This window comes from Haematobia irritans, chromosome 2, assembly GCF_050003625.1.
Source record: "Haematobia irritans isolate KBUSLIRL chromosome 2, ASM5000362v1, whole genome shotgun sequence".
NCBI classification, from domain to species: Eukaryota; Metazoa; Arthropoda; class Insecta; order Diptera; family Muscidae; genus Haematobia; species Haematobia irritans.
Window position 1 is genome coordinate 75651342 of NC_134398.1, and position 26714 is coordinate 75678055.

General features: G+C 33.5%; 1 protein-coding gene across 3 annotated transcripts in view; it reads right to left on the reverse strand.

The window, feature by feature from the left end:
• LOC142225536 (uncharacterized) overlaps window positions 1–26714 on the reverse strand; it is a 455965-nt gene that overhangs the window by 134390 nt on the left and 294861 nt on the right. For all 3 annotated transcript variants that reach the window (XM_075295326.1, XM_075295327.1, XM_075295325.1), the window contains one exon: window positions 9234–9605. In XM_075295326.1, coding sequence (XP_075151441.1) covers window positions 9234–9605 — 372 coding nt within the window. The remainder of the gene's footprint in view (window positions 1–9233; window positions 9606–26714) is intronic.

Here is a 26714-nt window from a genome sequence, read left to right on the forward strand (position 1 = left end):
AGATTATTTTGCACCTAAAGAGTTAGTATGCCACCAATATTGAGTCCATTATTAAACAAGTAAGTAAAGTAGAAAGTCGGGCGAGCCGACTATATCATACCCTAAACCACCGTTACTAAATTAGTAATCATAAACATTTGTGTGGTAACATTGATAAAGGTCTGGGAGATAAACCGCAGTTGCATATTTAAGAAAATTAAGGGGTACATGTTTATGGGTGCTTTGTCTCAATCTAACTATAGCTCATAGCCAATGTTGTCTGGGAAAATATTCGGTTTACCCTACAAGGACAAAAAAAGCTCCCTACATTCCCATACAATTTTCCCTACACTATTTTTCGTTAAATTTAAAAAATTTTACAAAACAAAAATGGTTCTAAGTACTTTATTATCGTAAAACATGAATATGCAACGTATATAACATAGAATATAAATTTGTATTACCACCACGGTTGATACAGTTTGTAGAATTCTACCCAAAATAGTAATCTTTTTTGTTAAATCTCTATAAAAATAAAATTTTGACAATAAATTCTATAGAAATAAAATTTAGAGGAAAATTCCATAGAAATAAAATTTTGAGAAAATTTTTTATAGAAATAATATTTAAAAAAAAATCTTTAGAAATACAATTTTGAGAAATATTTTCTATAGAAATAAAATGTTGACAAAATTTTCTACAGGAATAAAGTTTTGACAAAAATTTCTATAGAAATATTTGTTTGGTAGATTTATGGTAATCTTCAAATTTTGTTAGATTTTTTATGGCACGAGTGGTAACTGTTGTTACCACACATTGTTAAAGATCAAGCCTTGCCGGCTTCTAATTTCCTCCTCTAGAGCCACCAAAATGTAGAAATTATTACAAATTGTGTTGAGTGAAAATGTCCCTACATTGTGGCCCTACGTTCCTACAAGACGCTAAATATTAGAAAAACCCTACATATAGGGAATTTCCCCTACTTCTAGCAACACAGGCTGTTTGGATATTGCACCTACGGAGTTAGTATGCCACTAATATTGAGCCCATTATTAAAAAAGAGAAAATCGTTCAATTAGTGTGGGTAATAAATCCAAATTTGTAAAAATCGAGCAATATTCTTATGTAATAGCTACAAGTACGTATAAATAAATCGGCTAGTACATCAAAATTTGAGTAACATTGGTTAATAAATAAGAGTACTATGGCCAAATTTCGGAAAATAGAGCGATGCATATATATGGAAGCTATATCTAAATCTGAACCAATTTGCATAATATTTTTCGGGTTTGATTAATACCACAGTGCAAAATTTGAGTACGATTAGGTAATAAATGAGGCCTCTATGGTCAAAAAAAAGGTTATTATGGCCAAATTTGGCAAAATCGGGCGATACATATATATGGGAGCTATAACTAAATCTGAACCGATTTCGATTTCACATACCGTTAGTACTGTAGGGGACTGGATCTAGCCAACTTTGAATAAGATTGGTTGATAAATAAGGGTTTTATGGCCAAATGTACACGCACAGAAAAACCATGTTTGGACATGGTTGCCACATCCATTTAATGCTTATCTAGAGCATGTAATTGTCGCGAAAACCATGTATTTTGCCTTGGTAAAAATAGTTTTCGAGCGGAGAAAAATATATAGTGACAATAAGCATTTGAATGGTTCTCAAATACCGCAAACATGTTCTATCATCATTGAGACCATTAAATGGTCGGGAAAATCATGTACCTGACCATTCAATTTTTTTACTTTTTTACAGGGCAAAAAGTATTTTTATAGGTTAAGTATAGACATGTCTAAAACCATTACATGGCCATAAAGACCATTTACATTTTTTCGTGACCATTTAATTTTTTAACTTTTTTGCAGCGAAAAGAATTTTATAAAAACATGAGCCGGTACACACGATTTTCATTTTGCGCGTCAGTCGTGTGTTGATTGTTTCTTGGAATGGACGGAGAATACGGACTTACTGTGTTTTGTGTTAATTTATTTATTCAGAAGTGGCACGTGGTTTTATGTGAACACAAAAAAGTAATTGGAAAAATGTACCTGTTTTTATACCCACCACCATAGGATGGGGGGTATATTAACTTTGTCATTCCGTTTGTAACACATCGAAATATTGCTCTAAGACCCTATAAAGTATATATATTCTGGGTCGTGGTGAAATTCTGAGTCGATCTGAGCATGTCCGTCCGTCCGTCCGTCCGTCCGTCCGTCCGTCTGTTGAAATCACGCTAACTTCCGAACGAAACAAGCTATCGACTTGAAACTTGGCACAAGTAGTTGTTATTGATGTAGGTCGGATGGTATTGCAAATGGGCCATATCGGTCCACTTTTACGTATAGCCCCCATATAAACGGACCCCAAAATTTGGTTTGCGAGACCTCTAAGAGAAGCAAATTTCATCCGATCCGGTTGAAATTTGGTACATGGTGTTAGTATATGGTCTCTAACAACCATGCAAAAATTGGTCCACATCGGTCTATAATTATATATAGCCCCCATATAAACCGATACCTCGATTTAGCTTGCGAGGCCCCTAAGAGAAGCAAATTTCATCCGATCCGGCTGAAATTTGGTACATGGTGTCAGTATATGGTCTCTAACAACCATGCAAAAATTGGTCGACATCGGTGCATAATTATATATAGCCCCCATATAAACCGATCCCCCGATTTGGCTTGCGACGCCTCTAAGAGAAGCAAATTTCATCCGCTTCGGCTGAAATTTGGTACATGGTGTTAGTATATGGTCTCTAACAACCATGCAAAAATTGGTCCACATCAGTCCATAATTATATATAACCCCCATATAAACCGATCCACCGATTTGGCTTGCGAGGCCTCTAAGAGAAGCAAATTTCATCCGATCCGGCTGAAATTTGGTACATGGTGTTAGTATATGGTCTCTAACAACCATGCAAAAATTGGTCCACATCAGTCCATAATTATATACAGCCCCCATATAAACCGATCCCCCGATTTGGCTTGCGAGGCCTCTAGGAGAACCAAATTTCATCCGATCCGGCTGAAATTTGGTACGTGATGTTAGTAGATGGTCTCTAACAACCATGCAAAAATTGGTCCACATCGGTTCATAATTATATATAGACCCCATATAAACCGATCACCAGATTTGACCTCCGGAACCTCTTGGAAGACCAAAATTCATCTGATTCAGTTGAAATTTGGTACGTGGTGTTAATATATGGCCTCAAACTCCCATGCAAAAATTGGTCGATATCGGTCCATAATTAAATATAGGCCCCATATAAACCGATCCCCAGATTTGACCTCCAGAGCCCCTTAGAAGAGTAAAATTCTTCCCATTCGGTTGTAATTTGGTACGTGATGTTAGTATATGGTATCCAACAACCATGCAGGAATTGGTTCCTATCAGTCCATAATTATATATAGCTCCCATATAAACCGATCCCCAGATTTGACCTCCGGTGCCTTTTGGAGAAGCAAAATTCATCCGATCTGCTTGTAATTTGGTACGCGTTTGTAGTATATGATATTTAACAACGATGCCAAAAGTGGTCCATATCAGTCCATAATCGTACATAGCCCCATATAAACCGATCCCGAGATTTGGTTTTGGAACCTCTTGGAGGAGCAAATTTCATCCGAGTGAGTTGAAATTTGGTACATTGTGCTAGTATATGGTCGTTAACAACCATGCCCATATCGATTCGTAATTATTTGTAGACTTAACTATACATAACTTTTTTGTCTAATATATACCATGTATGGACTAAATCACAATTTAGAAAACGATGTTAAGAAGTTTTAAGTTACCACAACCCAAGTAATTCGATTGTGGATGACAGTCTTTCGTAGAAGTTTCTACGCAATCCATGGTGGTGGGTACATAAGATTCGGCCTGGCCGAACTTGCGGCCGTATATACTTGTTTGTTCTGCATTTTGATATATGGTATAATTTATTTTTATTTGCAGTTACGTGATGTCTGCGTTGGTACATTTCATGGGCACGAAGTAAATATGGAATGATTACTTATTGTTGAAATTGAACCAAAATAGAGTGTGTAAAAATATGTGGTGTTTGCTTGCACGACAGTATAAATACAAATAAACAATGAATTAGTTTATAAATAAATAAAAACAAACAAATAAATTTAATTTTGTGTTTTCTTTTCTCAAGTGGCGTCCTTTTTTCAACGATGAAAAAAGTTTTTTCATAAAGATCAAAACATTTTAGGTTGTGACCATGTTCTTTTAACTAGGAGAAAATTATTTTTAATGAATACCATAACATTTTAAATAGTGACCATTGTCTTTTCATTCAAATAAATTTCTTTTTATCAATATAATAACATTTTAGATGAAGACAATTATATTTTTCTTAGAACCATGTTCATTGAGCCAACATGGTTGCAGGTTGAAATGTTACATGGTTGCCGCAAAAATTGCTCCTATCATATTATTTTGCTCTTCGAATATGATTGTGACAATCATGTTTCTTCTCTGCGTGTAGAAAAATCGGGCGATACATATATATGGGAGCTATATCTAAATCTGAACCGATTTCGATGTTTTTTTTGCACATATAGTAAGTGCTATAGAAGATTACACTTAGCCAACTTTGAGTAAGATCAGTTGATAAATAAGGGTTTTATGGCCAAATTTAGAAAAATCGGGCGGTACATATATATGGGAGCTATAGCTAAATCTGAACCGGTTTCGATGATTTTTTGCACATATAGTTAGTGCTATAGAAGATTACATTTAGCCAACTTTGAATAAGATCGGTTCATAAATAAGGGTTTTATGGCCAAATTTAGAAAAATCGGGCGATACATATATATGAGAGCTATATCTAAATCTGAACCGATTTGGATGAAATTTTGCAGACTTGAAGGGCGGTGAAAAATATTACCTTCTGCCAAATTTGGTGACCATTAGTTTGAAAAAAGCGCAACGTGACCCCATTTGTCGAAATCGGGCGATACATATAAAGGGTGATTTGTTAAGAGCTTGATAACTTAAAAAAAAAAAAAAAACGCATACAATTTGCAAAATCTCATCGGTTCTTTATTTGAAACGTTAGATTGGTCCATGACATTTACTTTTTGAAGATAATTTCATTTAAATGTTGACCGCGGCTGCGTCTTAGGTGGTCCATTCGGAAAGTCCAATTTTGGGCAACTTTTTCGAGCATTTCGGCCGGAATAGCCCGAATTTCTTCGGAAATGTTGTCTTCCAAAGCTGGAATAGTTGCTGGCTTATTTCTGTAGACTTTAGACTTGACGTAGCCCCACAAAAAATAGTCTAAAGGCGTCAAATCGCATGATCTTGGTGGCCAACTTACCGGTCCATTTCTTGAGATGAATTGTTCTCCGAAGTTTTCCCTCAAAATGGCCATAGAATCGCGAGCTGTGTGGCATGTAGCGCCATCTTGTTGAAACCACATGTCAACCAAGTTCAGTTCTTCCATTTTTGGCAACAAAAAGTTTGTTAGCATCGAACGATAGCGATCGCCATTCACCGTAACGTTGCGTCCAACAGCATCTTTGAAAAAATACGGTCCAATGATTCCACCAGCGTACAAACCACACCAAACAGTGCATTTTTCGGGATGCATGGGCAGTTCTTGAACGGCTTCTGGTTGCTCTTCACTCCAAATGCGGCAATTTTGCTTATTTACGTAGCCATTCAACCAGAAATGAGCCTCATCGCTGAACAAAATTTGTCGATAAAAAAGCGGATTTTCTGCCAACTTTTCTAGGGCCCATTCACTGAAAATTCGACGTAGTGGCTCGTTAGTAAGTCTATTCATGATGAAATGTCAAAGCATACTGAGCATCTTTCTCTTTGACACCATGTCTGAAATCCCACGTGATCTGTCAAATACTAATGCATGAAAATCCTAACCTCAAAAGAATCACCCTTTATATGGGAGCTATATCTAAATTTGATCCGATTTCTTCCAAATTCAATAGCGTTCGTCCTTGTGCCCAAAAAACTCCCTGTGCCAAATTTCATCAAAATCGGTTAATAATTGCGACCGGAATCATGTGAACAACAAATACATGGACAGACGGACGGACGGACGGACAGACACCAAGCGCTAGATCGACTCAGGAGGTGATTCTGAGTCGATCAGTATATATTTTATGGGGTCTAAAATCAATATTTCTGGTAGGCAAATTTTTTGGCAGATCAAACTTATTATACCATAAACACCATGTGGTTTAGGGTATAAAAACAGGAAATCAGTCAATTAGTTGTGGGTAATAAATCCAAGTTTGTAAACATATTAATTGAATCCGTTTCTAAATTCAATTAAGTGTTTAATTGAACAAATTTCGGTGATAACTTTTTGTGTGTACCGATTTCAGACACATCAACCATGAAATTGTAAATAACAGTATGAGCTCTATTTGTTGGAATGCTATATATAATTACGAGCCTATTGATGATCAAGTTGAATACCTTCAGGGACATACAAACAAGGTGTACAATCTCCTGAATCGACCTTCTGTAAGTGGACTGTATGTAATGTAGTGTAGCTCAGGAAACGTAAAAGATGCCAATAAAGAAACAAAGAAATAAAAGAAGGACAGGTTTCAGATTTCATGTAGTGTACAATTTATTTGTGTGTTGAGCTGCTTACCGGCTGGAGGACAGAATTCAAAGTGAGCAAATAGGATCATGTAAGCTTACAATTAACCATTAGAGAGAGTTTAGAAAAAGGGAGATAAAAAGAAAGTTGAAGCGAGACAAATAGGCTTACAGTACTAATAAATAAAATCGTTTCTTGGTTGAATGGCTTATAGCGTTGCCAATATGAATAAATTCAATGTTAAAGTTGAATTGAAAAAATTAGGGTCAGCAAGATCGGTAATACCATCGAAAATCGTCCTCAGTGAAGGATCCGTCTTTGGTTTCGGTAAAGTGGTGTTGAACTGAGGTTTAACCAAGGCTATGATTTGGATTTTTACTTGTGAATCGATGGCAAAGATTGAAAGCATTACAAATACAATTTGCCAAACGCTAGAAGACTGAATACATTTGTGAGCTCCAAAGGAGATACAAATGGAAATCTGTTCAACAGAATCTGAAACCCGATGATTTCGTAGTAATCAAAAAAGACAACCTCCCTCGTAACGAATGGTGTTTGGGCAGAGTGATGAAGGTCGAGTGTGTACCTATAAGAAAAACAGAATTCACCACAAACACAAACCTTAGTTTAACGCTATTATAACCGTACGTAATTTTGTATCACTCACTTTAATAAGCAAAGCATTAGAATGCTCTGTACCATTACATTTTGTTGCAATGATTACACGCTTTTCCTCTCTCTAACAAGGAATGAGGATCATTTCCAAAGATTGCCTTTAATCAATTCATCTTTCGATGGAAATTTCAGGTTGAACGTAAGTGCGCGGATAAGCAAAAACTTTACGGATCGCTGTTTTGGCGAAAGTTTAACTTTATTTTAGTTCAAGGAATTATTATGTTTAGAGAAAGTTTATTTTACTCTAATAATTTTTTGCCTACGTAAGTGAAATTAACTAAAAAACGGGAAAAATTATACATAAATTAAGCACAAAGATTTACTAAATTCGTATTTATTTATTTATTTACACAGCATAATTAGCAGCTGGTTACAGTAAAATAAAAAGTATGACGCTTATAATAATTAAAAATAAAATAAAATAAAATATATCTATATAATCTATTTTAGAAATTGTAGGGACAATAGAAGATTTATAGGCAGGATTGGGACTAAGAATTGGATACAAACAACAAAAAACAAGAGAAAAAAGAAGAGAAAAAAAGATAAGATAACGAACAATTTTACAACAACAATTGGGAATATAGTGTAAAGCTGGAGTAAATTCATTGCGGAAAAACTGGGATACCAGGGATAGAATGGGTTTTGTATTAGACGAATTATGGGTCAGGAACTAAGAGAATCAGGAACTAGGATGAATCAGGAACTAGGATGAATCAGGAACATGGTGATTTCTCACAACATAGTTCATTATTTCTTTAAATTTGTAAATTTTACTAGAAATGCGTTCATCATGAACTTCGTATGTCACTAGAGACATTCTTGCAATTTTGAACTCCAATCTTTTCCTTGAAACTACAAAATTTTCTTTAACAAGTGAAAAAACTTAATTATGTCTAATAAATATTCTTAAATTTGTCGAAAAATATTTACTTATTTTTGTGATATCGGCTGGATGCCAGCGTTTGTAATACTTTTTAGTTAAAAATTTCTAAAAATATTCAACATTTTCTAAAATTAACCGAAAGTTTTCTTCCTGGTGGGTTCATTGTTTTTTTCAGTGTACTAAATTTAATTGTCTTGTTTATTTTAAAAGAGTAAACATTTCAAAGAAATAATACTTACAATTAAATTTATTGTAATTTTTTTATTTAAATGTTCTACTACTATGTCAATTTTTCGAGCATATACTGAAAAAACAGCGAACACATCAGGAAGAAAATGTTGGTTAATTTTAGAAGATTTAAATTATTTTTAGAAAATTTTAACTAAACAGTATTACAAGCGCTGACATCACGCCGATATCACAAAAATAAGTAAATATTTTTCGACAAATACAAGAAAATAATAAATTTATTTCACTTGTTAAAGAAAATTTTGTAGTTTGAAGGAAAAAATTACAAGAATATTTTTAGTGCTATGCGAAGTTCAAGATGGGCGCATTGGGAGTAAAATTTACAAATTTAAGGAAATAATGAACCATTTTGTAAGAAGTACGAATTTAGTATATCTTTATGCTTCATTTGTGTATAATTTTTTCCTGTTTTTAGTTCATTTAACTAACGTACGCAAAAAAAAGTACGCAAAAAAAAGTAAAGGAAACTTTCTCCAAACATAATAATTTCATAAACTAAAATAAAGTTAAATTGGCTTTAGTGAAATAGAGGTTTCACTTTTTTTGAGTGTAGAACAAGATTGGCGATATCAATGCCCGCGTGAGTGAAGAGAATGCATGTTATACTCTTTCTTAAGAACTTACATTTTTTATGCTCCTTTTTTTCAGGACACATATTGTTGCGGATATGTACTCGTTAGTATTTGATAAACAAATATTCCCTTCACTTCACTGTATTCGACAGCGAATTGCACCCATGCAGTGAAAAGTTAATCGACTTCTACGGTATACCTACAGTTTTTTGAAGTTAAAAGATATATGGAATAGGCAATAAAACATTAGTAAACACTACGTACCTTAGTTTCATTTTGGGCGAAGAATGGGGTTTCGGTGAATTTCGTAGTTGGTCGCCAAAATAAGGTGACCCGTGAAAATGTTGTAACACTAGAGAGCCAATATTACCACTATTAACACTCATAGCACTACCAAGTCGTCCAGTTAGGACTGGACTGGTAGTTCGCGAATTGCAGCTGTTATAAAGACCGATATCAAAACATCTCACATGTGCTCCATTATCATAGCGACGAACAGGTGGAGTCGTATGAATGGTTGAATTGCTGTGGAACAAATGCCTTTGTCCAGGCGGCGTGACAAAAGGTCCAGGCATAGTAACTGGATGCTTTTCGACTTGCAGAGCACTAATAACAACCGCTTCTCGATTGTAGTACCTGAAAAGAATGACAGTAAATTATAATTACATTTTAACACAGCATTTATATACAAATCGTTTTGATGTCCTTTTGTTACATTTGATAGTGTTGCCAAATTTGGTTGAAATCGGTTCATATTTAGATATAACTCCCATATATATTTATACAAAGACGATCGCTATTGATTTTGGAAAAAATCGGTTCAGATTTAGATATAGCTGTCATATATATTTATCCCCGATCTGGTTATAATTGGCGTGTTTATCAACGGATGTTCTTCAAATTCCGTACATCCGAATATTTTATGAATCTCGAAAAAATTGCAAAATATTATCCAAATCGGTTCAGGTTTTGGTAAATTTGATGGAAATCGGTTCAGATTTAGATATAGCTCCCATATATATCTTTCGTCCGATTTTCACTTATATGGCCTCAAAATCCAGTTTTTTGCCCTGACTTGCTTCAAATTTTGCACGAGAGGTACGTTTAACGTTGTCGTTATGTGTGCCAAATTTGGTTTAAATCGCTTCAGATTTAGATATAGCTCCCATATATATATCTTTCGTCCGATTGGGACTTAAAAAAAAATATTCATATAATCTCATGTGTAGAAAATTTTATTTATGCATAGGTATGTATACAATATTTTTATAATATTAAATTGAGCCGACGGGCTTTTTGGGCAGCAAATAAATCAATTACTTCTTCAGTCGGCACATTTATTCGGCGATTAACCGACATTAATGCCAATCCATTGAGTCTACTCTCGCTAGTCGAATTTCTAAGATACGTCTTTAATCTCTTCATTGTTGAAAATGAAAGTTCGGATGAGTACGTAGTAACTGCAGGGATGGAAAATGCAGTACTATAGTACTTTTTTCAATACTTTTTCACCCCGGTCAGTACCGTAGTACCCCCGCGAATGATTTAGTACCTTTTGTGTAGACATTTTTGAGTCGATATCAGATTTATGGTACAATAGCTTTGACAAAATATTTTAATATTTTGAGAAAGTCTTTATCAACTTATTTGCTAATAGTCTTTTACAAATATGGCAAAACAAACATGTTCATGTGGAAATCTCGATTTTTTAAAAGACATAGTCAAAAACCGGATTTTATTGAACTTCAAGAATGTTTTAGTCGAAAAAAGAATGTGATTCTATATTATCGATTCTATATAGAATTTTTGCAAAATTTTATTTTTATAGAAAATTTTGTCAAAAATTTATTTCAATTGAAAATTTTGTACAAATTTTATTTCTATAGGAAATTTTTGCAAAATTTTATTTCTATAGAAAAAATTTTTTCTACAGATTTTTTTTTGCAAAATTTTATTTCTATAGAAAATTTTTGCAAAATTTTATTTATATAGAAAATTTTGTCAAAATTTTATTTTCTTTTAAATTTAGTCTCTTGACAATAATTTTCCAGTGACATTTTTGTTGAAATTTAGTAAAAAGTACCCTTCCGCTCAAAAAATACATTTTTTGTACTTTCTTAAAAATTGTATTTTCCATCCCTGAGTAACTGGCAAAGTGACCAAAATTTTTAAAAGAATATGCACGTTTGGAAATATCTCTTTATTGCACTCTCCAAGTGCTTCCATCGCTGAATTAGGCAGGTTCTTTTCGCAGGTTTTGCGCCATTTCATTTACACATGTGTGTTTGGCTGTTTCGTTGTTGTTGCTATGGCCAAACAAAGCGAGTCATGTTCACAAAAAGAACAACAAACACAAATAAAAAGCAGAAAGACATTTTCCAAAAATGAAATTTGTGGTGCGAGAACAAAAACAATTTGTTTTTTCGACCGTCGTTTGACGGGCTTTTCAACTAGTATTCTATGATTTGTGCAAGTTTTATAGGTAAGCGTTTTTCAAAATAAAACCTCCAGCTTTTCTTCAACATCATCGATAAGATTTTTCTATGCAGCTAAAAATATATATTTATATACAAATATTCATTCATTTCGGGGGGGGGGGTTGATCCCCCTCACCCCCCCCCCCCCCGAAATACGGCCTTGGCTCCCATATATATATATATATATATATATATATATATATATATATATATATATATATATATATATATATATATATATATATATATATATATATATATATATATATATATATATATATATATATATATATATATATATATATATATATATATATATATATATATATATATATATATATATATATATATATATATATATATATATATATATATATATATATATATATATATATATATATATATATATATATATATATATATATATATATATATATATATATATATAAAGGGTGATTCTTTTGAGGTTAGGATTTTCATGCATTAGTATTTGACAGATCACGTGGGATTTCAGACATGGTGTCAAAGAGAAAGATGCTCAGTATGCTTTGACATTTCATCATGAATAGACTTACGATCTGCCACAACGTCGAATTTTCAGTGAATGGGCCCTAGAAAAGTTGGCAGAAAATCCGCTTTTTTATCGACAAATTTTGTTCAGCGATGAGGCTCATTTCTGGTTGAATGGCTACGTAAATAAGCAAAATTGCCGCATTTGGAGTGAAGAGCAACCAGAAGCCGTTCAAGAACTGCCCATGCATCCCGAAAAATGCACTGTTTGGTGTGGTTTGTACGCTGGTGGAATCATTGGACCGTATTTTTTCAAAGATGCTGTTGGACGCAACGTTACGGTGAATGGCGATCGCTATCGTTCGATGCTAACAAACTTTTTGTTGCCAAAAATGGAAGAACTGAACTTGGTTGACATGTGGTTTCAACAAGATGGCGCTACATGCCACACAGCTCGCGATTCTATGGCCATTTTGAGGGAAAACTTCGGAGAACAATTCATCTCAAGAAATGGACCGGTAAGTTGGCCACCAAGATCATGCGATTTGACGCCTTTAGACTATTTTTTGTGGGGCTACGTCAAGTCTAAAGTCTACAGAAATAAGCCAGCAACTATTCCAGCTTTGGAAGACAACATTTCCGAAGAAATTCGGGCTATTCCGGCCGAAATTCTCGAAAAAGTTGCCCAAAATTGGACTTTCCGAATGGACCACCTAAGACGCAGCCGCGGTCAACATTTAAATGAAATTATCTTCAAAAAGTAAATGTCATGGACCAATCTAACGTTTCAAATAAAGAACCGATGAGATTTTGCAAATTTTATGCGTTTTTTTTTTAAAAAAAGTTATCAAGCTCTTAACAAATCACCCTTTATATATATATCTGTCGTCCGATTTACACATATGACCACCGTAGATCAAAATTTTCCTCCGATTTACTTAAAATTGTACACAGGAAATGGAAATAACATTTTTACTATGCATACCAAATATAGTTGAAATTGGTTCAGATTTCGATATAGTTCGTCCGATACGAACTTATATGGCCCCAGAGTTCAAAATTTCACGCCGATTTACTTGAAGTTTTGTACAGAGAGTAAGACTTACATTCTTGCAACACATGCCAAATTTGGTTGAAATCGGTTCAGATTTAGATATAACTCCCATATATATCTTTCGCCCGATTTAGATTCATATTACCACGGAGGCCAAAGTTTCATTTCGAAAATTTTGAAGTTTTGCATTGAGCGTTCAATTAAAATTTTAGCAATGTGTGCCAAATTTTATCAAAATCGGCTCAGAATTAGACAAAGCCTCCATATATATGTTCTTCCGATTTTAGCAAATATGGCCAAAATACCCACATGTTCCTTGTAAAATCGTCACTGTTAAGTCGAAAGCTCGCAAAAATGATTCATATTTACCTACCTCTAATTAGTATATATCGACCTATAAATCATAAATGCAGATTTGCTAAATTTTATGCAATTTAAATATTTCCGATATTTTTACTAACATTGTGGTCCGTCCCGGTCATCAGCCAATTTAAATTTTAAGTCCAGACATTTTGTGAAAGTTTAAAAAATGTTGTCAAAATCGGTTCATATTTAAATATTTGTACACTGTTAAAAAAATATGTTTTTTATATGTTCCGATATAAACAAAATGTGTTTCGGGCACAATTTTTAAACACAATATATTTAAGTGCAAACATGTAATGTTCCTTAACTAACTCTAAATGTTTGGGACACATATGTTGTATGTTAGAACATATTATGTTTGAGGGATGAATGTTTCATAAAAATAATATGTGTGAATGTAAACATATATACATTTACAAATTTCGAGTAAACATATATATGTTGTGATATTTTATTCAGAGAGCGACAGAGAGAGAGAGAGAGAGAGTATAGAGAAAGAAATAGAGATGGAAACCGGGAGGGTTGACGAAAGATATCAACATAACACAGCGAGAGACTCAAAAGAGAGCAACTTCTGTGAAACCGCTTGTATGTTGTTTCGGAAAACTGTTTTATGATAAGGCAAAAAATTTGATATGCTTAAGTCTAAATATTATTAAGTTTGAATATTAGTAGAGTAAAGAGAATAAACATTCGAAACCAAGAGAATAGACATTTGGAAAAAAACAACACGTGTTTTCGCCTTGAGAGCAGCATTTTATGTATGTGTGAACATGTGTTTTGTTTATCATTTTTGCATTATGGGCAAAATTTTTTTCTTGGTTCCAAGATCTAAAAAATTTCGTGGAAATGAAAATTATGTGAGGGAATGAGCACAATCTTCTTTGAGGAAAATTCTTCTAAGCATATACTATTTTTGGTCTCAAAATGCTTCCAAACATACAATATGTTCACATAACACAAACATATTAATATTTCGGCAGTATCCAATAATAAAGGGTGATTTGTTAAGAGCTTGATAACTTTTTTTTTAAAAAAACGCATAAAATTTGCAAAATCTCATCGGTTCTTTATTTGAAACGTTAGATTGGTCCATGACATTTACTTTTTGAAGATAATTTCATTTAAATGTTGACCGCGGCTGCGTCTTAGGTGGTCCATTCGGAAAGTCCAATTTTGGGCAACTTTTTCGAGCATTTCGGCCGGAATAGCCCGAATTTCTTCGGAAATGTTGTCTTCCAAAGCTGGAATAGTTGCTGGCTTATTTCTGTAGACTTTAGACTTGACGTAGCCCCACAAAAAATAGTCTAAAGACGTCAAATCGCATGATCTTGGTGGCCAACTTACCGGTCCATTTCTTGAGATGAATTGTTCTCCGAAGTTTTCCCTCAAAATGGCCATAGAATCGCGAGCTGTGTGGCATGTAGCGCCATCTTGTTGAAACCACATGTCAACCAAGTTCAGTTCTTCCATTTTTGGCAACAAAAAGTTTGTTAGCATCGAACGATAGCGATCGCCATTCACCGTAACGTTGCGTCCAACAGCATCTTTGAAAAAATACGGTCCAATGATTCCACCAGCGTACAAACCACACCAAACAGTGCATTTTTCGGGATGCATGGGCAGTTCTTGAACGGCTTCTGGTTGCTCTTCACTCCAAATGCGGCAATTTTGCTTATTTACGTAGCCATTCAACCAGAAATGAGCCTCATCGCTGAACAAAATTTGTCGATAAAAAAGCGGATTTTCTGCCAACTTTTCTAGGGCCCATTCACTGAAAATTCGACGTTGTGGCAGATCGTAAGTCTATTCATGATGAAATGTCAAAGCATACTGAGCATCTTTCTCTTTGACACCATGTCTGAAATCCCATGTGATCTGTCAAATACTAATGCATGAAAATCCTAACCTCAAAAGAATCACCCTTTATATATGCTTCCTGCAAAATATGTTTGGGACATATGTTAGAGAAGCGATTTTTTTTGAGGGTGTATATGGGAATATAAACCTTTATGTAGTTCCTAACAAATTCGAAGGTGTTAAGATATTATTGATATACATAGTGGTGAAGGGTATAATATAGTCGGCCCCGCCCGACTTTAGACTTTACTTACTTGTTTTTATACCCACCACCATAGAATGGTGACGGGGGTATAATAAGTTTGTCATTCCGTTTGTAACGCGTCGAAATATCGATTTCCGACTATATAAAGTATATATATTCTTGATCAGGGAGAAATTCTAAGACGATATAACGATGTCCGTCTGTCCGTCTGTCTGTCTGTCTGTCTGTCTGTTGTAATCACGCTACAGTCTTCAATAATGAAGCAATCGTGCTGAAATTTTGCACAAACTCGTCTTTTGTCTGCAGGCAGGTCAAGTTCGAAGATGGGCTGTATCGGTCCAGGTTTTGATATAGTGCCCATATAAACCGACCTCCCGATTTGGGGTCTTGGGCTTATAGAAACCGTAGTTTTTATCCAATTTGCCTGAAATTTGAAATCTGGAGGTATTTTGTGACCGTAAAGAGGTGTGCCAAAAATGGTGAGTATCGGTCCACGTTTTGGCATAGCCCCCATATAGACCGATCTCCCGATTTTACTTCTTGGACTTATAGAAACCGCAGTTTTTATTCAATTTACCTGAAATTGGAAATCTAGAGATATTGTAGGACCACAAATACGTGTGCCAAAAATTGTGAGTATCGGTCCATATTTTGGTATAGCCCCCATATAAACCGATCTCCCGATTTTACTTCTTGGGCTTATAGAAACCGCAGTTTTTATTCAATTTACCTGAAATTGGAAATCTAGAGATATTGTAGGACCACAAATACGTGTGCCAAAAATTGTGAGCATCGGTCCATATTTTGGTATAGCCCCCATATAAACCGATCTCCCGATTTTACTTCTTTGGCTTATAGAAATCGCAGTTTTTATTCAATTTACCGGAAATTGGAAAGCTAGAGGTATTGTAGGACCACAAATACGTGTGCCAAAAATTGTGAGTATCGGTCCATGTTTTGGTATGTTCCCCATATAAAACGACCTCCCGATTTGGGGTCTTGGGCTTCTAGAAACCTTATTTTTTATCCAATTTGTCTGAAATTGGAAATCTAGAGGTATTTTAGGACCATAAAGAAGTGTGCCGAAAATGGTGAGGATCGGTCCATATTTTGGTATAGCCCCCATATAGACCGATTTCCCGATTTTACTTCTTGGGCTTCTAGAATCCGAAGTTTTTATCCTATTTGCCTGAAATTGGAAATCTAGAGGTATTTTCGGCTCATAAAGAGGTGTGCCGAAAACGGTGAGTATCGGTCAATATTTTAGTATAGCCCCCATAAGAACGATCTCCCGATTTAACTCCTTGGGTTTCTAGAAACCGTAGTTTTTATCTGATTTGCCTGAAATTGTAAATATTCTGGTATTTTAGGCTCACAAAAACGTGTATCGGATTAGGTTTTTATAGGTCCATTTGGTAATGCCACCATATAGACCGACTTCACTTCTTGAGGGTGTAGAAGGCGCACTGATGATGAAAATTGCTTGAAACTCAATGTAAAATTTCCAGATTTTACTTCTACAGATTTAAGATTTCAAATCAAGACGTTATTTTAAAATTTTCTTGCACACTTACAAGAGATGTTAATGATTCCTCTAAAACTCAAACAAAAATGGTTCTTATAAATCCAGAATCTGATATAGTCCTCATGGATGAAATCTTTAAATTTATCTTCGGAAAGTGTCCTCAAGTCCTCAAGCCCTCCTGAAATTTCAAAGGAAACCCTAATATTTGGTTCATGGTGGTGGGTATTTAAGATTCGGCCCGGCCGAACTTACTGCTGTATATACTTGTTATATAATATAGATTCCATATGGGCTAACTTGTAATGTTACAAGACAATGTTAAGAAGGTAAATATAAGATACCTTGCCATTGGCAAGTATTATTGTAGACTACAGTTTTTAGTAGAAACCAAACATAAAAGAACAAAAGAGAAACCCAAATTTATTCATTGATTGTGATAGAAAATACGGTAGAAAGTATTCGTTCGGACCAAATGATGGAGCTATTTCATAATGTTGTAAGGCATTATAAAGCCAAGAGCAATGGTAAAGTAATTTATATTTTGCAACCAATTTCGAAAATGTTGCAATTTTTATTAGAATCAAAATCGCCAATACAACATTTAATTTTGAAACATTCAACTTTCAACATTCAACTTTGAAAAAGACTTTCACACTCATAGACAAGTAAATTAATATCCGTTTTGGGATTTTTGCATAACAATGAAATACATGTCCGGTTCCAATGATTTTGTCTTTACATTAATGATTTTGGTAGTGATTTCCAGCCTAAGAGTCGGAGAATACTAGTAAGTACACATAAAATACAATACTCTTTTAAATTTGTGTGATACTATGAAAGACCGACCGAAAAATGACAATGTTATTAGCAATTGAGTGAACAAATCCGATGTGAAATCATTCACCCACACAAAAATTCCACTCGGCCACACAAAAATATATTTTCGTGTTGGTGAGTGTGACAGAGAACTGCAACCGGTGACTTTTTTCGTATTGCAATCTTACCCACAAAATGTCGGTGGCAGTGAGTAAGACACCAATTACCATGAGATCTTTTACATTGATACAAATGCGAGAATAAAAACACCACTAGTATATAACACTGTTCGTATGCAGTGTCTTGCAATCTTAAACCAATCGACATCGTAACAACACTCACTAAACAAAAAACCAGTGTGGCCAGTGTTGCCAACTTCCCCAGGCCAAAAAGCACCAAAAATATATTATAAATTGTAACATATCACTTCCCACCACAAAATCGAAAATTAACTGCTCTACTAAAAAAAAATATAACTTCCGAAGATATAGAACTCTTGTGTATTGAATTTGTTATTTTATGATGTTATGAACCGCTATTCAAGTATACACCTTGATCAGTTTTAATGCTTTCATTCACTTCATTTTGATCACTAATGTCTTTCACCTTTCAAAATATTAATATTTCAGTTGTGCGTGCTTTTGTGAATTTAATACAAATGTTTTTAATGACATCTTTATAACGTTCAAAAATTCGGCACTCATCGCTAGACTTTTCTACAGAATACCCTAAATAACACTATTAATAAAAAAATAATAAAATAATCAATACCACCTTCATAAAAATCAAATTCTATATTTGGCAATAAAGTTGAGTTTCTTAAGCTCTTGAAAGTCTAATCCAAATTTTTGTATCAATTAAACTTAATACTGTTTAACATGAAAAAAGCACCAAAAGCACTAAATGAAAATGCCTGAAAGCACCACGTTGGTGCTGTTTTTGAAAAGGCACCAAAAAGACAATTTGGTGCTTTTTACAAATCATAAAGCACTAAATTTAGTGCTAAAAGCACCAAATTGGCATCACTGAGTGTGGCACTTAAGTGTGATTGCACTCAACAACAACAACTACCAGCAGTTGGCATTAGCTGAAGAGAATTGAGAGAGTACCAAATAAAAACAAAACTGCTGAGATATGGGTAACCAATTTGTGTGATTGCTTTACTACGGTGTTTTCGAGAGACCAACACTCATACCAACAAACACCGACAGTCGTCGGTTGCATTGGATTTTGGTGGTTGAATTTTTTTTTACCAGTTGGTGTTTTAAGATTGCAAATATTGGTGTTTACTAAATACACTGGTCGGTTGCGGTAGATCGCAGCCGTTCTCTGGATCAATTGCTTATAACTTTGTCATTTTTCGGTCGTTCTTCTAGTTGGTCTTATTACTTACGTTAGAGTATCATCTAAATGACCATGAAGAGAAAAAAATGTTTTTTGAACGGTTTGTACTTTTCCGGCGGAAAAGGGTCAATGTAAAAAATGATTTTTTGAAATTTTTCCCTGTATGCATCGATATTTTTTGAACCTCTCAACTTGTTACAGATTCAATTATACACGATTGTTCATCTCAATATCTTTCATTTAAGTAAAAGCGGACATTTCTAACTCGAGATATAATTTGTTAAGTGAAAACGAGCGAAAAACTAAAAATAACGGGATTTCTCAAAAATTGTTCCATAAAATTTTTTTTACATTTTTTGTAAAAAAAAATGTACCTGATTTTGTTCTGCATTTTGCTATATGGTATCATTTATTTTTATTTGCAGTTACATGATGTCTTCGTTTGTACATTTGATGGGCACGAAGTAAGTATGGAATGATTACTTATGGTTGAAATTGAACCAAAATAGAGTGTTAAAAATATGTGATGTTTGCTTGCACAACATTATAAATACAAATTAACAAGGAATTAGTTTATAGAAAAATAAATAAAGTTAATTTTGTGTTTTCTTTCTTCAAGTGGCGTCCTTTTTTCGACGACGAAAAAAGTTTTTTTTTCATAAAGATGAAAACATTTTTGGTTGTGACCATGTTTTTTTAAATGGGAAAAAAACATTTTTATGACGAATATCATAACATTTTAGATCGTGACCATTGTCTTTTGATTCAAACAAAATTCTTTTTATCAATTTAATAACAGTTTAGATGAGGACAATTTTATTTTTCTTACACCCTCAAAAAATATCGCTTCTTTAACATATGTTCCAAACATATTTTGCAGGAAGCACATAAATTATTAGATACTGCCGAAACATTAATATGTTTGTTTTATGTGAACATATCATATGTTTGGAAGCATTTTGAGCCCAAAAATATTATATGCTTGGAAGAATTTTTCCCAAAGACGATTGTGCTCATTGCCTAACATACTCGTAATTTTCACTTCCTCGAAATATTTTAGTTCTTGGCACCTTTTTCTGTAATACAAATAATGTTGAAGAAATTATTCACTTTTATAAATTTTTTAAATTTTACCTTTCGCCTGCACGGAGAATCGAACCGAGGACTATACAGTTTGTAAGCCAACAAACTACCCACTGGACTACGTAGCTGTTATAGTCACCAGTAGATAATTATCGTTATAAGTTACACTTATATAGCATAGTTTGCAGCGCCCACGAGCCCATGCAAACATAACATTATTTAACAGAAACATACATTTGTTTGCCACGTGGACTCTCCCGTCAACTCTCCCGGTTTCCATCTCAATTTCTTTCTCTATACTCTCTCTGTCGCTTTGAATAAAATATCACAACATATGTATGTTTAGTCGAAATTTGTAAATTTTTATATGTTTGCATTCACACATATGATTTTTATGAAACATTCATGCCCCAAACATAATATATTCTAACATATTAACATAGATGTCCCAAACATTTAGTGTTAGTTTAGGAACATTCCTTGTTTGCACTTAAATATATTGTGTTTTAAAATTGTGCCCGAAACACATTTTGTTTATATCGGAACATATGAAAAACATATTTTTCTAAGAGTGTAGAACCATGTTCACTGAGCCAACATGGTTACAGGTGAAAATGTTACATTGTCCCCACAAAAATAACTCCTATCATATTATTTTGCTCTTCGAATATGATTGTGACAATCATGTTTTTTTCTGCGTGTACATACCGTAATTTATACCCGATTTGCCTGAAATTCAAAATTTACAGGTATTTTTGATATAGCCCACATGTGAGAAATCGCCCGATTTCCTTTTGTTGGTACACTGTTAGAAAAATATGTGTTTCATATGTTCCGATATAAAAAAATGTGTTTGAGGCAGAATTTTTAAACACAATATATTTAAGTGCAAAAATGTTATGTTCCTAAACTAGCATTAAATGTTTGGGACACATATGTTAATATGTTAGAATATATTATGTTTGGGACATGAATGTTTGATAAAAAAAACAAGTAGGTAAAATCTAAAGACGGGCGGAGCCGATTATATTATACCATTCACAACTATATAGACAAACATTTGTGTTACCATCTCAACTACTTCAAATTTGCTGGGAGCTAGCATATATAAATGTTTGCATCTCCAGATACAAATACTTTTAATGGAGACAATTTTTGTACTTCTACAAAAACTCTAGAATTAAAATTTAAGTCGGCTAACGCCCTGGGATGAAACACAATGTTAGTAAAAACAAGTAAGGAAAGTCTAAAGTCGGGCGGGGCCGACTATATTATACCCTTCACCACTATGTATACCAACAACTTAACACCTTCAAATTTGTTAGGAATATATAAAGTTTATTTTCCCATATACAAATATTTAAATATGAACCGACTTGGACATTTTTTTTTTAAACTTTCACAAAATGTCTAGACTTAAAATTTAAATTGGTTAATGACCGGCACGGACCACTATGTAAGTAAAAACATATTGGAAATATTTAAATTGCATAAAATTTCGCAAATCTTCATTTATGATGTCTAGATCGATATATACGGTATTTTGGCCATATTTGCTAAAATCGGAAGAACATATAACCCTGTACCACAGTATTGGTGAAAGGTATAAATATTGGAAATATTTAAATTGCATAATATTTCGCAAATCTGCAATTATGACTTATAGGTCGATATATACGAATGAGAGTATAGGTAAATTTGAACCGTTTTGCGAGTTTTCGACTTAACAGTGACGACTTTACATGGAACATATGGGTAATTTGGCCATATTTGCTAAAATCGGAAGAATATATATGTGGGGGCGTTGTCTAATTTCGAGCCGATTTTGATAAAGCTTGGCACACATTGCCAAAATTTTAATTGAACTATCAGTGCAAAACTTCTAAATTTTCGACTTTGGTCTCCGTGGTCATATGAATCTAAATCGCGCGAATGATATATATGGGAGTTATATTTAAATCTGAACCGATTTTAACCAAATTTGACATGTGTTACAAGAATGTCTGTGCAAAACTTCAAGTAAATCAGAGTGAAATTTTGACTTCTGGGGGCATTATAAGTGCGTATCGGACGAAAGATATATATGGCAGCTATATCTAAATCTGAACCAATTTCAACTAAATTTGTGCATGTATAGTAAAAATGTTATTTCCATTCCCTGTGCACAATTTTAAGTAAATCGGACGAAAATTTTGATCTACGGTGGTCATATCTATAAATCGAACGACAGATATACAGTGCTGTTCAAAACATTTTTTTACCTGAAATAGTTATAAGGACCTATAAGAAGATGGATTAAATGTATAAAAATGGTATTGCAGGAATATCGTTAAGTTCATTGCATAATTTGGCCATAATTTGGTCGTCATAGGCCTTTATGCCCTATTTTTTAATAATTCGACAAAATTACCGGCAATAACCATAATCAACATAATAAAAAGCAAATTATTAATGAATTTAAAGTTGGGGTATCACAAAAACGAATTTCGGAAGAGTACAATATGCCAAAACCAACTGCGTCTCGAGTTATAAAAAGTGGATGCGCCAAAACTGTACACTGGTGTAGAAGAAAACCTACGACTACGCCAAAAAATATAATCAAAAGAACTATGCAACAATTCAATCGTGTTTTGCAAAAGGCTTACGAAATCTATTTGAACCTGAACCATAGGGTATCATTGACCGTTTAATCCTAACCAATGGCAAAATGTTGCGCAGAAGTAATCAAACGGCATGGCTATACTCGTAGTATTAACTATTAACATTTATCGTTAAAAGTTACAAATACTTTAATTATTTTTAAATATATGTGACACTTAATATTAGTTGCAAATGTTTTGAACAGGCAAAACTCTCATATTTTTAAAATTTATAAATTATCAAAAAACATTTATCGTTAGTTCCGTTATTTCCTTGAATCTTTAAAATTGACGTAATAAGCAACAACATTGCATTAAAATTTGTGTTTTAATACTTTTATTTTCATTACAATTATGGTTTGTTTTCAACAGGAAATGTGGTTGCAAATGTTTTGAACGTCACTGTATATATGGGGGCTCTATATAATCTGAACCGATTTTGACTAAATTTGACATGTATAGTTAGAATAATAATTCTGCAATCTCTGCAAAATTTCACGTAAATGGGAGTATAACTTTGGCCCCCGTGGTCATATGAGTGTAAGTCGGGCGAAAGATGTATATGAGAGCTATATCTAAATCTGAACCGATTTCAACCAAATTTGTCACACTTACCGATACTATGAAACGTACTCCTTATGCGAAATTTGAAGCAAGTCAGGGCAAAACTCTGGCTTTTGAGGTCATATAAGTACAAATCGGACGAAAGTATATATGGGAGCTATATCTAAATCTGTACCGATTTCAATCAAAATTACCAAACGTTGGTAGAATGTCAATTCTACTCTCTGTGCAAAATTTCACGAAAATCGGTAGTAAACTTTGGCCTCTGTTACCATATGAGTCTAAATCGGACGAAAAATATATATGGGAGCTATATTTAAATCTGAACCGATTTGGCTGATATTTTGCAAGTTTTTCGAGACTCATAAAATAGTTGGATGTACGGAATTTGAAGAACATAAACACGCCAATTATGACCAAATCGGGGATAAATATATATGACAGCTATATCTAAATCTGAACCTTTTTTTTCCAAAAATCAATAGCGATTGTCTTTGTTCCAAAAAAACGACCCTATGCCAAATTTGAGGACGATCGGACTTAAATTGCGACCTGCACTTTGCGCACAAAAATACATGAACAGACAGACGGACATCGTTAAATCGACTCAGAATTTAATTCTAAGCCGATCGGTATACTAAACGATGGGACTCAGATTTTTCCTTCTTGGCGTTACATACAAATGCACAAAATTATTATACCCTGTACCACAGTAGTGATGAAGGGTTTAAATATGTGTGAATATAAACATATATAAAAGTACAAATTTCGAGGAAACATATAAATGTTGTGATATTTTATTCAGAGAACAACAGAGAGAGAGTAGAAAAAGAAATAGTGATGGAAACCGGGAGGGTTGACGAAAGATATCAACATAACACAGCGAGAGAATCAAAAGAGAGCAATTTCTGTGAAATTGTTTGTATGTTGTTTCGGAAAACTGTTTTATGAGTTCATTTGTTTTGGCTATGCGCTTGGAATGTTAATAAGGCTTCGCCAAAAAATTGATATCCTCACAGAATAACGAAAGTCTTTATAATTTTTTATAGTTGGGACAGTAAAATGAACGGAAACTTTCAAAAATAAAATCGGGCATTAAGTTCGACTTTTGCCGCTAAAATTATTTTTCATTTTTGCGGCAAAACTCGAATCTCTAAAAGCAGAATAACATTAAAACTATTTTTGACAAATTGTATTATAACTTGGTGGAGAATGATCCAAAGCAACAATTGAAAAAATTTATTTTCTTTAAAATGAATTATTAAAGAAAAGTAAACGTGCGAACACGGCCATTTTAGAGCGATAATGCCAATTTAATACCGGTCTTAAAGGTGAACATTAAATTATGTGCAAAATTATTCGTTAATAAAAATTCATATATATTAGTATTTCTAACAACGATAAATTTTAAATGCATTTAAAATGGTGTTAAATATTGGTGAAAAAATAGTTCACGCCTAAATATGTTTATACACGACTTCACGTTCTTCCTTTGTTAGAGTTCTTGAATTTCTTGGAAAATTTCAAACTTTTTTACAAAAATATTTTTGTACAAAATTGTTATTTTTGCATTAAAAAAAAATAATATTTTATCCGAAAGCTCAGTACATTTATTTTATATTTTGGGAATACATGTAAAACTAAATGTAAAACAAAATTTGGTATTCGGTCGGAGCAGGGATTGAACCCACGACTCTTTAATCTTCTTGCTACACCAAATGCACTTTGGACTATAAAATTTTTTCACAAATTCTAAAACTGTTCACAAAAAGATGTAAAAAGTACGAAACAATTTCATAAAAAGAACGAAATTGTTTCATAAAAAGTATGAAATTTTTTTCATAAAAAGTACGATGTTGTTCCTTAAAACTGTGAAAAATGTATAAGAACTTTTCTTCGTAAAAAGAACGAAATATTTCGTACTTTTAATGAAAACTTGGTGTGGTTGTAAAACAATGCAAATTTCGTACTTTAACGAAATTTTTTGTTCTTTTTACGAAGAAATTCTTTCGGTGCACTCACGCGGGATTATATTCGTGGGCGGGATTATTTTCGTGAGCGTATTTTTCGAAATTCGTTATTTTCCTTACTCACGCGCACGCAGTCCATTTGTTTTGTTAATCACGCACACTCACGCTGTTGCCATCTGCGTGAGTCATGACAATTTCGGGTCACGTGACACCCCTAGTGGGTATATAAGATTCGGCCCGGTCTGTATTTACTTGTTTTGAGTATTTTTTGGAATATCTTTGTTTTTTTGTATTAATAAAACAAACAGAATTACAACAAAACTACACTGCACTATAGGTAATTAGATCAATTTTTGTGACGAAAAGTAATTACAATTATTACTTTGTGACGAAAAGTAATAATTGTAATAATAATACAATTTAAATATGGAAAGTAAGAGTAATCGTATACAGATTACAGGTAAGTCGTCAGATTTGACTATACTTTTTGAGTTAATGCAAAAAGCTCACTATTGTGACTTAACCTCAAATATTATTTTTTTCTTAAATATGAGTTTGGGATAAGCTTTATAAATGTTAGCCGTGTTTTGACTATGTTAAGTGGACCATTTTGAGTTTATTTTACTAATAATTATATTCATTACTATTTGTCGTCAATTCCCATTTCAAACTTTTTGTCACAATACCGCCAAAATGATACAAATCAAATACCCTTGGCTCCCAATGACGGCGTCCGTTGACATGGTATTGAAGAGAAATTGTTGAAAATACTTTACTGTCAGTAGGTTGTGTCGAAGTTGCTGCTGAGTCGCGGAATAAATTATACAAGACAGATAGAGTACACCACGCCCGCAAGAACATCCGCATAAAAATGTCTCTGATATTTTTAAAAGGGCTATGAACCTGTCTAAATTAGTTATTTCGTCAATACGCTTAGATAGTCAAATAAAGCACAGAAGACGCGCGCAACTGCCACAAGAGGGTCTATATATGCTGTGTGTTTCAGAAGTATCTGTGGAGTTGAATGACAGTATTTGCAAATGCGAAAATGGTTTGGAAACAAGAATGAAACTGAATTAAATTCGATTAAATTAGATATATTGAAATAAATAAAAAAAATTGCAAAAGTGTGTTAAACATTTATAAATTGCAAAAGATTTTGAATTTAAACTTTTCTCATAGCACATCTGTACATAACCCCCAAAAAAATTAAAAAATCTTTTCAGTTTAATTGTTAATAATTTTTCTCACAAAAAATGTGCAAATTGCGCATAGTACCCTGTTACTTTTGTATGCAACAGTATATGTGTCACCAAATTATGAAGAAAGTTT